We start from the raw sequence: 12,835 nt of genomic DNA, 5'->3' as shown, positions 1-12,835 counted from the left end.
GCTACTGTAGACCTTTATTGCAAAACAGTGTGTTTTAATCAATTATTTGGTGACGAGAATATATTTATGTAGTTTTATCTAAAAAGGACCACTTTAATGTTTCACTATTTTTATTTTTATGAAATTCACTGAGGAGGATGGTCCTCCCCTTCCTCCTCTGAGGAGCCTCCACTGCTCAAGACATTATAGCTTTACATTTTACTAATATTTGTAAACATTTCTACTTTGACATTGTGGAGTATTGTGTGTAGATCAGTGGCACAAAATCTCAATTAAATACATTTTTAATTCCGGCTGTACCACAGCAAAATGTTTAAAAAGTCAAGGGGTGTGAATACTTTCTGAACGCACTGTATGCCAATGTACATTGAAGCTGTTCTGGCTCATGGTGGCCCAACACCCTATTAAGACACATTATTGTGTTTGCTTTATTTTGGCAGTTATCTGTACTTCTCAGGAACAACACTAACAATACAGTAATGAGGAAAGTAGTTACTAAAGAAAATCTCCTTGCTAAACAAATTTGGACTTCCACTTCCCAGAATCATATCATTGGCAACCACAGCGTCTAAAGCCTATGACTCATATAGTCATGTACTGGCAGGGTATGAGTGTCATCATGTGATTGTAAATGATATGCCTAAACCAAGTAAATATGTGCCAACTGCCACTTCTACACATGACTTGGGTCTAATCCTGAATGCTGATTGGTTAAACGCGCATTCCAGCAGGTGTCTATTCCACAAGTTACCGGCTAAATCTATGACGTTAAAATGCCTATTTACTCCGTTCCATCTGACTGTGCAATCCACTCTCATCAGCAGTGGTGGTTCTAGACCATTTCAACTGGGGGGGCCAAGCTGGGGCCAGTTGTACTGTTAGAGGGGCCAGTTACATTAGACATTATTGTTGTCATATCGTCATTTCTTCACTGCATTGCAGGCATTAGCAGGCAAAAGACCATGTTCCGCGTTTCCACTGTCTAATGATGGATGTAAAAAAAGAAGGATAGCAAAAATGTGTTATGCAAAAATTATTTCACCCCCCCCCCCCCCAGAACCGCTAGTGCTCATCAGCACAGCAATTTATACCCTTGATCTCCACTATAAAAGGCATCTAGACAATATCTCACATTTCTTTTAAACTAACATTTAATTCTCAACAGTTTCTCAACCAGTCATGAATCAGCTGGCATAATTTTTATGGATATATGCAACAAACAAAAAAAGTCAATTGAAAAAAGGTAAAACAAAATGAAGCTCAGCTAGTTTGCAGTCTTTCCAGCTTCAGTTTGAAGTGACTGTGTTAGCTGTGTTGTTGGATAGCTCCACTGAACAACAGTGTCCTGACGAGAGAGCACATTTTCTACGCCAGGTGAACACTCGCCTCATTAGTTCATTGTTATGGATGTATCCAAATACATGTCACGAGAAAACAGCTTAAACAAATGCAGCTACTTTAATGTTATTCTGTCTGCACTTTTTTGACGTGACTATAAATTAGCCGTAGTTGGCTAGCTAGCAAGGGATAAGAACGTTTCCAGGCAGTATGGCAATGGAACATTTAGAACGATCGACAATTACATAACAAAAAGACTGAACAACTGGGTCTAGTCTTTGGCAATCGAACCAATAGAACGAACGACCAGCCGGCTTGGGTAGCAAACCTAGATTTGTGTCGGGACTATATCTTGTGGAAGGATGAAATAGTATGAATAAATTCATAAAAATAACGTTTTTAATGAAAATATGTCAATCATTATTTTAATATGTTGGTATCCGGTATAAACGTGATAATACCCTCGAAGCCGGTGTTTGGATGATATATTGGCACGGTTTGCCAGCCCTCGACGACAACAGCCGTGCCAATATTCCTCCAAACACTGGCTTCTCGGGCATTATCACTTTAATGACTCACAAGTACCAGACAGCACCTCACACTTCGTTTACTTAGTTAAATGAATTTCCTCATTCTTGTATAATACCAAGAAATTAACAGCAATAATAGATTATTTGAATATCTACCAAATGCAAGGCAATCTCCATGTTGTGTAAAGTATACGCACTTATATTCCAATACAGAAATGACACTCTTGGTAAGCGATTGGGATCTCTTAATCACCAATTTTTTATTTATTTTATTTTACCTTTATTTAACTAGGCAAATCAGTTAAGAACAAATTCTTATTTACAATGATGGCCTACCCCGGCCAAACCCCAACCTGGACGACACTGGGCTAATTGTGCACCGCCCTATGCGACTCCCAATCACGGCCAGTTGTGATACAGCCTGGAATCGAACCAGGGTCTGTAGTGACGCTTCTAGCACTGAGATGCAGTGCCTTAGACCGCCAATTGGGAGCCCAAAATGACTAATTACATAATATTCCTCCTCTGATTAAAGCTGGAAATCCCATAAAGCTGGAAAACCACTAGTTTCCAGAATAATTATGTCTTTGTTATACATTCAGACCACTACCCTTCCATCCTTGGATATAGAAACCCCTTACACACACAGTCAATTTGATGTTGTCGACTTGTGAGCGTGATAAGTGTTGATGAAACTCAACATACCATAAGAGGCATCATCCCATAGTGCTTGTATTCCAAATGGCACCTTATTCCCGATATAATATAATTCAGTAGGGCCAATAGGGGCTCTGGTCAAAAGTAGTGCACTATATAGGGACTACGGCGCCATTTTGGAATGCACTGCCATTTGGGACACACTGGTGTTTCACAGTCTGATACACACCAGATATGAATGACTAAATAGATCACTTGGGGAGACTATATTGTTTCTGGCATTAGAAGCAACCGGAAAACAAGGCATGGTTGTGCGATAAAATGCACAGAATGTACTGATGAATCACAGATATTCTGACAACACAATAATATAAAATGTCATTTAGCAGACCCTTTATATAAAGCGACTTAACAGTAGTGCATGCATTCATTTACATATGGGTGGCCCCAGCAGGAATTGAACCCACGATGCAGACGATGTGCTCTATGAAAAGGAGCCACATAGGACCATAAATATTAAACTCAGATTTAATTACTGAAAGAGAACATGCGCTAGGTTTAGACAGTCTTGTTAAGGATAAATTCCGTGCCGATACTGAATACAACAGGCCAATGTTCGATGCCATGTAGAAATGTTGTTATGAAAAAGGCCTCAAACCACATTTTGTAACACAAGGAACATCTGGAATGTCCTAGATCGGACAGTGACTGAGAACGTCTGCTAGCAACATCTACCGGCATGCATACACAAACACAACAAAAGTTATGGTGACAGGGAAAAAGGAACTCCAAAAATAAATGACATTTATTTTACAACAGGTTCGTTTTTTCCCCCACTATAGTGAACCAGCAATTTGATGGTGGTTTCTCTGTTGTCACACCACAATGACAACTGCAACCCACAGACGTTTAACGTATGGCTATTAGGGTGAATGTATTACCGCAGTCGGACAGTCTGGAGTGACCGCAGTCAAATTCCATATTTTTTATTTAACTAGGTAAGTGAGTTAAGAACAAATGATTAGTTATTCTATTCCGGCCAAATCCGGACGACGCTGTTCAATTCTGCGCCACCCTATGGGCCTCCCAATGACGGCCGGTTGTGATCCAGCCTGGAATCGAACCAGGGTGTCTACAGTGACGCCTCGAGATACAGTGACATACAGGCACTGAGATACAGTGCCTTAGACCGCTGCGCCACTCGGGAGCCCACATGACCGTTGAGTCACAGTAATTAGGCTTCTCCAAAACTGAGCTCTGACGGTCATTAGTAGGTTACCAAACTTGCTATCGGCCAGTCGCTAATCACCGGCGCTCAGCGCTCTATTGTCCCTTTAATCACGCTGACATCAATGCAAATGCTATCGAAAATCAAATTGTTGCGCAGCGAGGGCCAGCTCCTCATAGATAGTTAATCCATGGAATGAAAGTGTTTCCATAAACCGAAGTTGCGCTACATTTCTATAGGCTATGCTATGCAATTGCGTGAGAAAACAGAGTTTTGAAGGACTATCAAAAAGAGGAAGATCCCTTCAGCCTTCTATAGGCTAGGCCTACTATATTTATTTCTCAACTTTCCTAAAATTAGGCACGTTCTTTCGCTTTACATTAGGAGTGGCTGAAATGAACGGCGGGGAAAACGTCCTCCATTCGCTATTCAAGTGCATACGGATGACATTATAATGGCCCAAGTATATGTAGACAAGATTACATTGAGAATAGTCTGATGGGTGAGAATATTATCACTTGTGAATGATGCCCAGCGTGTGCAGTCTAAGGCAAGAAACAGTGCATCATTTCTTTCATAGTCACATGCTTTATGTAGCCTAGCTCTCAGACCTATATGTTCTGACAAATAACTCCAAACGTAGCCGTTTAGGCCCAAGACCCCTGGAACACAGTTAGAGAGCCCATAGCCCACAGAGCCTAGTGAAACGTGTGTTCTTATAAACCCAGTCATGGCCTAACATAAGGACGACTCAGAATATGCTATTCTGTTCTTCTGAAATAGGCTACATTCTCTTCATATAAATAATGGATTTATTGTGATGGTGTAGGCTATATTAGATAGATTTATTAGACTTGAGGATGTTCCAAAGGTCCGCATCAGTGGGTTGTAGGCTATGCGTGGAAGCTGGAGGTACAAAAAAAAAAAAAAAACAGGCAGTTATTTGGATGACAATCCCCAGGTGACAAAAAGTCATGACCGCGACAGCCCGTAAATCTCATGTTATCCAATTCAAAATGAAACTGAATACAACATTAGGTAATTAGTGGAAATACAGTGTTTGCCTGTTCTATGACTCATGTGGGCTCAGAGGGTGTTCCCACTCTGATTTAACTCAAGTCTGTTTGGGTAGATCGATGAAAATAAGCCCTGCTTTGGGTAGTAGTTGCTCTCAGGCTCTTAGAGCATTGTTGAAATGAGTCACAGTTTACTTTATAGGCCTTTCAGATTTTTCCACCCATGCAACGTAGAGAGAGAGAGAGAGAGAGAGAGAGAGAGAGAGAGATCGAGAAAGAGGGAAAAAGAGAGAGCGAGCGCTTCAAGCTGGGAGACATTTAATTATACTTTTCCCCCCCTTCTCATTAGTGACTCATTTAAGCGTGTTAATGGTCTATTTTGGTATAAGTGAATTGATAGGCTTTCCCGCTTTTCCAGTCTCCTGCTGGAGTTATAAATCAAAACATAATTAAAAACAAGATGGAGTAAGTTAGTGAAATAAACATGTAGGTTTACGCACCACTGCTCGCCACCACTTCCTGCCGTGGATGATGTAATGGTCTTGGTCCCTCTGAAGGGTACACGCCATGTTATTGTTATATTGGAAGCTTGCTGTGTGCAACAGGGAGGGGCAATTGAATGCAATTTAAATTGTTAAAACATTGCTAGGCTGTTTATGTATGGGTAACAGGGTTGACGTGTTATGCGTCACTTGAGTGGGTTGAGTCACTGACGTGGTCTTCCTGTCTGGGTTGGCGCCCCCTCTTGGGTTGTGCCGTGGCGGAGATCTTTGTGGGATATACTCGGTCTTGTCTCAGGATGGTAAATTGGTGGTTGAAGATATCCCTCTAGTGGTGTGGGGGCTGTGCTTTGGCAAAGTGGGTGGGGTTATATCCTGCCTGTTTGGCCCTGTCCGGGGGTATCATCGGATGGGGCCACAGTGTCTCCTGACCCCTCCTGTCTCAGCCTCCAGTATTTATGCTGCAGTAGTTTATGGGTCAGGGGGCTAGGGTCAGTCTGTTATATCTGGAGTATTTCTCCTGTCTTATCCGGTGTCCTGTGTGAATTTAAGTATTCTCTCTCTGAGGATCTGAGCCCTAGGACCATGCCTCAGGACTACCTGGCATGATGACTCCTTGCTGTCCCCAGTCCACCTGGCCGTGCTGCTGCTCCAGTTTCAACTGTTCTGCCTGCGGCTATGGAACCCTGACCTATTCACCGGACGTGCTACCTGTCCCAGACCTGCTGTTTTCAACTCTGTAGAGACAGCAGGAGTGGTAGAGATACTCTAAATGATCGGCTATGAAAAGCCAACTGACATTTACTCCTGAGGTGCTGACCTGTTGCACCCTTGACAACTACTGTGATTATTATTATTTGACCATGCTGGTCATTTATGACCATTTGAACATCTTGGCCATGTTCTGTTATAATCTCCACCCGGCACAGCCAGAAGAGGACTGGCCACCCCTCATAGCCTGGATTCTCTCTAGGTTTCTTCCTAGGTTTTGGCCTTTCTAGGGAGTTGTTCCTAGCCACCGTGCTTCTACACCTGCATTGCTTACTGTTTGGGGTTTTAGGCTGGGTTTCTGTACAGCACTTTAAGATATCAGCTGATGTAAGTAGGGCTATATAAATACATTTGATTTGACCCACTCAGTTTTCCACCACAAAACACCAGAAAATTGCCAAAAAGAGAAAAACCAGCTCACCTGCTTTTACACTATCATTTTGCGATTATGTAACTGGCGTGACCTTAAAATGAGGAACAGGTTTTTTGTAACTTTAAAATGAGTCACTAATCTCATGGAATTAATAACACAATTCAGAAATGAGGCAAAGCAACAAAGGAGAAATGTTGGGGTTAAGTGGGATAAAATCTTCCTAGAAGCCACAGAGGGACATGTCAAAATGCTGAATTGTAGCACTTTAGCAAGTCTTTGTTCATATAAAAAAATCGATTTTATTGAATTTTGAATGTGGTCAATATGAAAAACGACTTCCTTTAATATAACAGGCTTTTAACGTGTCATATTCGTGCACAATTTCTACTTACAATATCAGAAGGGACGCAAAATTGAAAATAAAAAAAGGGACTAATTTTGTGTCCCAACCCACCAATTAAGACGTATGAAAACAACATCTGTGTTTGCAAGAACACAAGGCCCACTACCATCCCTTCTGACGTCATTGAATGACTATGACCGTGTCACATTCCCTACATAGTGCCATTTGACGCACCCTATTTCTCTCTAATTGAGTCACGAAGGAAAATGGTTCATTCTCAACATTCTGCAAGAAGAATGATTTCCCTAATAACCCTGTTTACATAGACACAATGCAGAACATCGCCGATCAACGTAAACAACAACGTCCCTTTTATTTGTGTGATGCGTATTTGATTTTGAGTTCGGACATATAAAGTTTGTATGTGAAAACTACTTCTAAGATGTATACTTTCCGTTTTTCCGAACTCACTTCACTCGCGCAAAAAAAAAGGAAGCTCGCGCTGCTCGTACGGGCAGGTCTAATACACCATACTGGTAATCATGTTTCATATGAATGTAATTACTCTGTTATGATGAGTTACAACATTTTCTGGTTGCTGTTATGTTACCAGTTGCAAAATATTTTTGTGATGTGATTGTGTCATTGGATACTTCCTAGGTCTATGGTTGTTTGCCTTTGTAGAGATGGGAAGCATGGAGGTCCTCCACATGTGTGGTATTAAGGAGCAGAAGAGAGAGTGGCTCCAGCCCTGCTCAGTGGACATATCAAATGCTATTTCTGTATGACAGGCACACTCTGTACCCTAGAGCCATGCATTAATATATGTCAATACACCGAGCGTACAAAACATTAGGAACACCCGCTCTTTCCATAACATAGACTGACCAGGTGAATCCAGGTGAAAGCTATGATCCCTTATTGATGTCACCTGTTAAATCCACTTCAAATCAGTAGGCTGCATTTCAAACTCATAAAAGACACACCTTCGTCCACTTACCCTCGCATTATGCCCTTGGTGGAATCCCTGCGGCCGTATTTGTCATCGGTCCAAATGATTAGCCAAGCAAGGGAAGATTGCAACGTAAGCCCCTCAGCCCTTGTTTTTAATGGAGTTTGTGAGTGTACAATTATGTTCACTTCAGGGCCTGAAACACCCCATAATTCAATTTGCGATGATTGTACATCCGCTAAGAAAAGTCAGGCAAAATGGAGTCAACATAGTGTAAGTAAAAACAAATGTAAATAAGTTAGAAATTGTGCTATTAATGCACAAACACGTCTCGTAAAAGTAATTATGTTTTTGTTTGGTTTTTGAAAATTGTAGAAATAAAACATTTTCCTTCTTCAGAAGTTCCAGCTAGCCTGGCTAACGTTATCATACAGTAGGCGTATATTCATAATGATATTGTTAATATAAGTAGACATGCAATTCTAATTGACTGTGGCGCATATAAAGCACCCACAAGCTACTGGTGGATGAAAACACAATCACTGGGACGAGTGACGAAGTTCCGGGCAAAAGGGCGGTCTATTTAATAAAATTAATTCCTTCCTCCTTCGCCCCTTCCCCTGCAAGTGTATACTCGGCAGACGTCATGATACGTCATCAGAAGTGTCCACTTAATTTGAGGGCTGACGCTTCGAACACACTGACACCGTTACTGAGCAAAATAGTACGCAGCATCATCTGGATATGTATGCGACAAGAGTTCAACATTCACCTTCTGCTACCATTTCTGTCAAGCCGTCTACGCATACAGTTTGACGCATACGTTCGATAAATCCAATGTACGCAGCACACCGAACGCACTGCAACTGCAATGCTGCAAGGCAAACGCAGGGTTTCATTGGAAACAAATGTAATTCTGCTGTACCAAAATGCATGATGTCGGTGTGTTCGAAGCGTGAGGGGAGAGGGGAGAGGGTGTGTCTGATAAGTGTTTGGACTGCAGCCTTTGTATATGAAGGGGAGGAGACAGGTTAAAGAAGGATTTTGAAGCCTTGAGACAATTGAGACATGGATTGTGTGTGTGTGCCATTCAGAGGATGAATGGGCAAGACAAAAGGTTTAAGTGCCCATGAACTGGGGGGTACGGCAGTAGGTGCCAGGCGCACCAGTTTGAGTGTGTCAAGAACTGCAACGCTGCTGGGTTTTTCACGCTTAACAGTTTCCCGTCTGTATCAAGAATGGTCCACCACCCAAAGGACATCCAGCCAACTTGACACAACTGTGGAAAGCATTAGAGTCAACATGGGCCAGCATCCCTGTGGAACGCTTTCGACACCTTGTTGAGTCCATGCCCCGATTTAATTGAGGCTGTTTGTGGGCATGTTCAAGATTTGTACAGACTCAGAGCTTCAAAATGGTATATCATACACTGCAGTTGGAGGAAACATGGGAAAGTTATGCTTCTTTGAAATTTGACAAACGTCAAAAGTAGAAAAAATGCCCTAGAAAGATTTTCAGTTTCTAGAGAGCTCTTTCTTCCGTTGCGCCCATTCATTGTCGTTCACACCCTCTTAAGCCTTTGTCATCTCTTTATGAATTTACATGGAAACGCATGAGTCATCATGGCATTGTCCTCCTGAAAGTAATTGTTCTACTTAAACTCCCACTGAGCTTTATCGATAGCACCAGCTAAATTCAGGGCAGCAATGCTTTTGAGAGCTGTACAGGGTTGGGCGATATGGCCGAAATATCACATCACAATATTTTTCTAATTATTGAAGGTATTTTATGTTTTTGAATAATAGTTCTAAATATGCTTAATAAGTAGTGCATGACTCTAGGGTGGAAACTAATGCATTCTAAGTGGTTTTAATATGGCTTTATCTCTGCTGATTGTTCTATACTGTTCAATCAAACTTCAACCAAAAATGATTCTGCATTTCCTTCACTCATTTGTTATCATTTCCACACGGTACCACAAAAACTGTTGCGTTACATTTATAATGTGCCTACTCTGGTCTTGACATATGCGCTCTAGCCAACAGCTTGCAGATACAGTGCTGGTAGGCTGTGTGGGTAGGTACAGTGCTGGTAGGCTGTGTGGGTAGGTTGGTCTACATTATTATTATGGACAAGAGCGAGAATATTTCTATTTGTCAAACGGCAATAAAGCATCGATCATCATGTCACCAGAATAAGACCCTCAATATTTATTGGAACGGAGCATCAAGCTCATCACTGTGCACTTTCACCACCCATCATAACTTATTTCATCTGTAGCCTAATAAACTGCATGGTTGGAAGGACCACGCACCATATCATCGCTTGACTTCAAGTTAATTCCATATGATGGTTATTATATCAACATTTGCTCATAAAAGGCGTTTCCACCGCCATTGCAAGCATTATTAATTTTACACATCCTACCATGTCGAGCAAACAAATGTTGTTCTTTTTACACTGGTATGACTTTACTCGCACATTGTTTTTGGGATGGAAACGTGGTTTATGAACATGTATTTTTAATGGATTCAATGGCAGTTCTTACTTTCGCCATAAGTGGCATTGTGCCGATTTCTAGGGTGCTTTTGGCACCAACACTGGGTCACAAGCCAGATTCATGACAAAAAAAAGTATGTGTGCGCACCCAAACAGTGTTGCCAACTTAGCGACTTTGTCACTATTTTTAGCGAGTATTCAGACTCCTCTAGCGACACATTTTCAAAAAAGCGACTAGCGACAAATCTAGCGACTTTTTCTGGTGTTATTGGAGACTGACGTGAAAGCACGTATCGTTTTTACTCTTCTCAACGAGCAGCGGGTGCTGCCGTGGGCCCCACCCGGGCCCCACCCCCATCCCAAAGCACTCACAGGCGGCCCAGTCCTCGCGCAGCAGTCCCTCCCAGCTGCAGTCAGAGCAGGAGATATTCACCCCTCCGTGTCCAGACTGCAAATGAATCGCGATGTGGGAAGCCGCCGCTGGCTGATCCCGCCCTGGCTTACATTAAAAAAATAATAATAATTTACCTGAATTAGGGCCAGACTAGTTACCATAATTTTCTCACATTGCCATTGACAGTTTTTTCTATTGTCCATTTAGATTGTTAATGTAGATTGTATATATATATATATATTAAAAAAAAGTTATGGTGTTCATGTTTTACTGTGACTTGCTGTAGGCTCCTAAGTGGTTAAAGGTTAAGGTTAAAAACCAAACCAAATTAAGAAAAATAAAAAAAAAAAAAAAATACTTAAAAAAAAAACGAAGGAACTCTTTAGGGTCACTTTGGCCGGTCCCAAGCCTAGATAAAGGAGGATGGTTGGAATTGTGACATAAAAAAACCCAACAATCAACAGAAGAAAGTTCATTTGTAGTTCTAAACATATTTAGGGTGTTTTTTACTCACTTTTTGTCTCTCCCACGACGTTATTCCTCTCTCCTACAGCGTCCATCACAATTACATGCACATGGCCAATTATGCAAAGTAGGTGATGACATCATTTAGCGACTTCTAGTGACTTTAGGACAGCCAATAGCTACTTTCCTTACTGAGGAGTTGGCAACACTGCACCCAAAACTCTTGCTAGCAAATTAGCAGTTCTCAACTGTTAAGTCTCATACTGGCGGTAAAAAAGGAGGATTGCCATAATTTTTTTCGAGTTTCATCACTCAGTTATTCCATTTATATTCCATTTAACAAACCAAACATTGAAATACGGTAAAGTAAAAATCCAAACCGGTTCGTGCATCGAACAGCCAGTATACAATAAAATACAGTTTACCACAGCCCTGGAGCTGTAGCAACACTTTTGCATTTGCCCATTTACTATATATATATTTTTTAAAACGTGCTACTAAAGATGATTTATATACTGACCAGGGAAGCCCCAATTCTGTTATAGACAGAAGCCTGTGACATGACAGACCAATCAAAAAAGGACTCATCTCTCAGCATATCTAGCCCCTTCATTATCTCAGCTAATCATAGATCCTGCCTTTCTCCCTAAATAGCTCAGTGCTTTCTCCTTGGCGAAACAAGGCTCATAATTTTACATTTTTATTCATATTTACGGATCCCATATAAGTTTGAAAATATGCAGTGGTGGAAAAAGTACCCAATTTTCATACTAATAGTAAAGATACCTTCATAGAAAATGACTCAATTAAAAGTGAAAGTCACCCAGTAAAATACTACTTGAGTAAAAGTATTTGGTTTTAAATATACTTAAAGTATCAAAAGCAAAAGTAATTGCTAAAATATACTTAAGTATCAAAAGTATGAATAATTTCAAATTCCTTGTATAAAGCAAACCAGACAGCATCATTTTCTTGTTTTTTAAATTTATGGGTAGCCAGGGGCACTCTCCAACACTCATAATTTACAAACGAAGCATTAGTGTTTAGTGAGTCCGCCAGATCAGAGGCAGTAGGGATGACCAGGGATGTTCTCTTAAAAAGTACATGAATTGGACCAAGTACTGTAGTGTCTAGTTTGAGAAACAGATGCCTTACAAGGCCTCAACTGGCAGCTTCATTAAATAGTACCCGCAAAACACCAAACTAGACACTCTAATGTACTTGTCGTCTTGCTCAGTTGTGCACCGGGGCCTCCCACTCCTCTTTCTATTCTGGTTAGAGCCAGTTTGCACTGTTCTGTGAAGGGGATAGTACACAGCGTAGACTGATGAGTTTCAGAAGAAAGTTATTGGTTTCTGGCCATTTTGAGACCGTAATCAAACCCACAAATGCTGATGCTCCAGATACTCAACTAGTCTAAAGAAGGCCAGTTTTATTGCTTTAATCAGAGAACCGTTTTCAGCTGTGCTAACATAATTGCAAAAGGGTTTTCTAATGATCAATTAGCCTTTTAAAATGATTAACTTGGATTAGCTAATACAACTTGCCATTGGAACACAAGAGTAATGGTTGCTGATAATGGGCCTCTGTAAGCCTATGTAGATATTCCATTAAAACAATCTGCCGTTTCCAGCTACAATAGTCATTTACAACATTAGCAAAGTCTACACTGTATTTCTGATCAATTTGATGTTATTTTAATGGACAAAAAAATGTGCTTTTCTTTCAAAAACAAGGACATTTCTAAGTGACCCCAAACTTTTGAACGG

General features: G+C 41.0%; 1 protein-coding gene across 4 annotated transcripts in view; it reads right to left on the bottom strand.

Annotated features, from left to right (window-relative positions):
• acad11 (acyl-CoA dehydrogenase family, member 11) overlaps positions 1–12,835 on the bottom strand; it is a 48,632-nt gene that overhangs the window by 29,291 nt on the left and 6,506 nt on the right. The window contains exon 4 of one of the 4 annotated variants that reach the window (XM_014180720.3): positions 1,927–4,659. The exons of the other annotated variants lie outside the window; for them this stretch is intronic. Within the exon in view, the coding sequence (XP_014036195.1) occupies positions 4,647–4,659 (13 nt within the window). The 3' untranslated portion in view covers positions 1,927–4,646. Of the gene's footprint in view, positions 1–1,926; positions 4,660–12,835 lie in introns of those variants that run through there. 4 annotated transcript variants of the gene reach the window in all.

Source organism: Salmo salar, chromosome 29 (assembly GCF_965601325.2).
Source record: "Salmo salar chromosome 29, fSalSal1, whole genome shotgun sequence".
In the NCBI taxonomy this organism is placed as follows: domain Eukaryota; kingdom Metazoa; phylum Chordata; class Actinopteri; order Salmoniformes; family Salmonidae; genus Salmo; species Salmo salar.
Note: the sequence above shows the minus strand (reverse complement) of the source record. Positions and strands in the feature narration are given on the sequence as shown.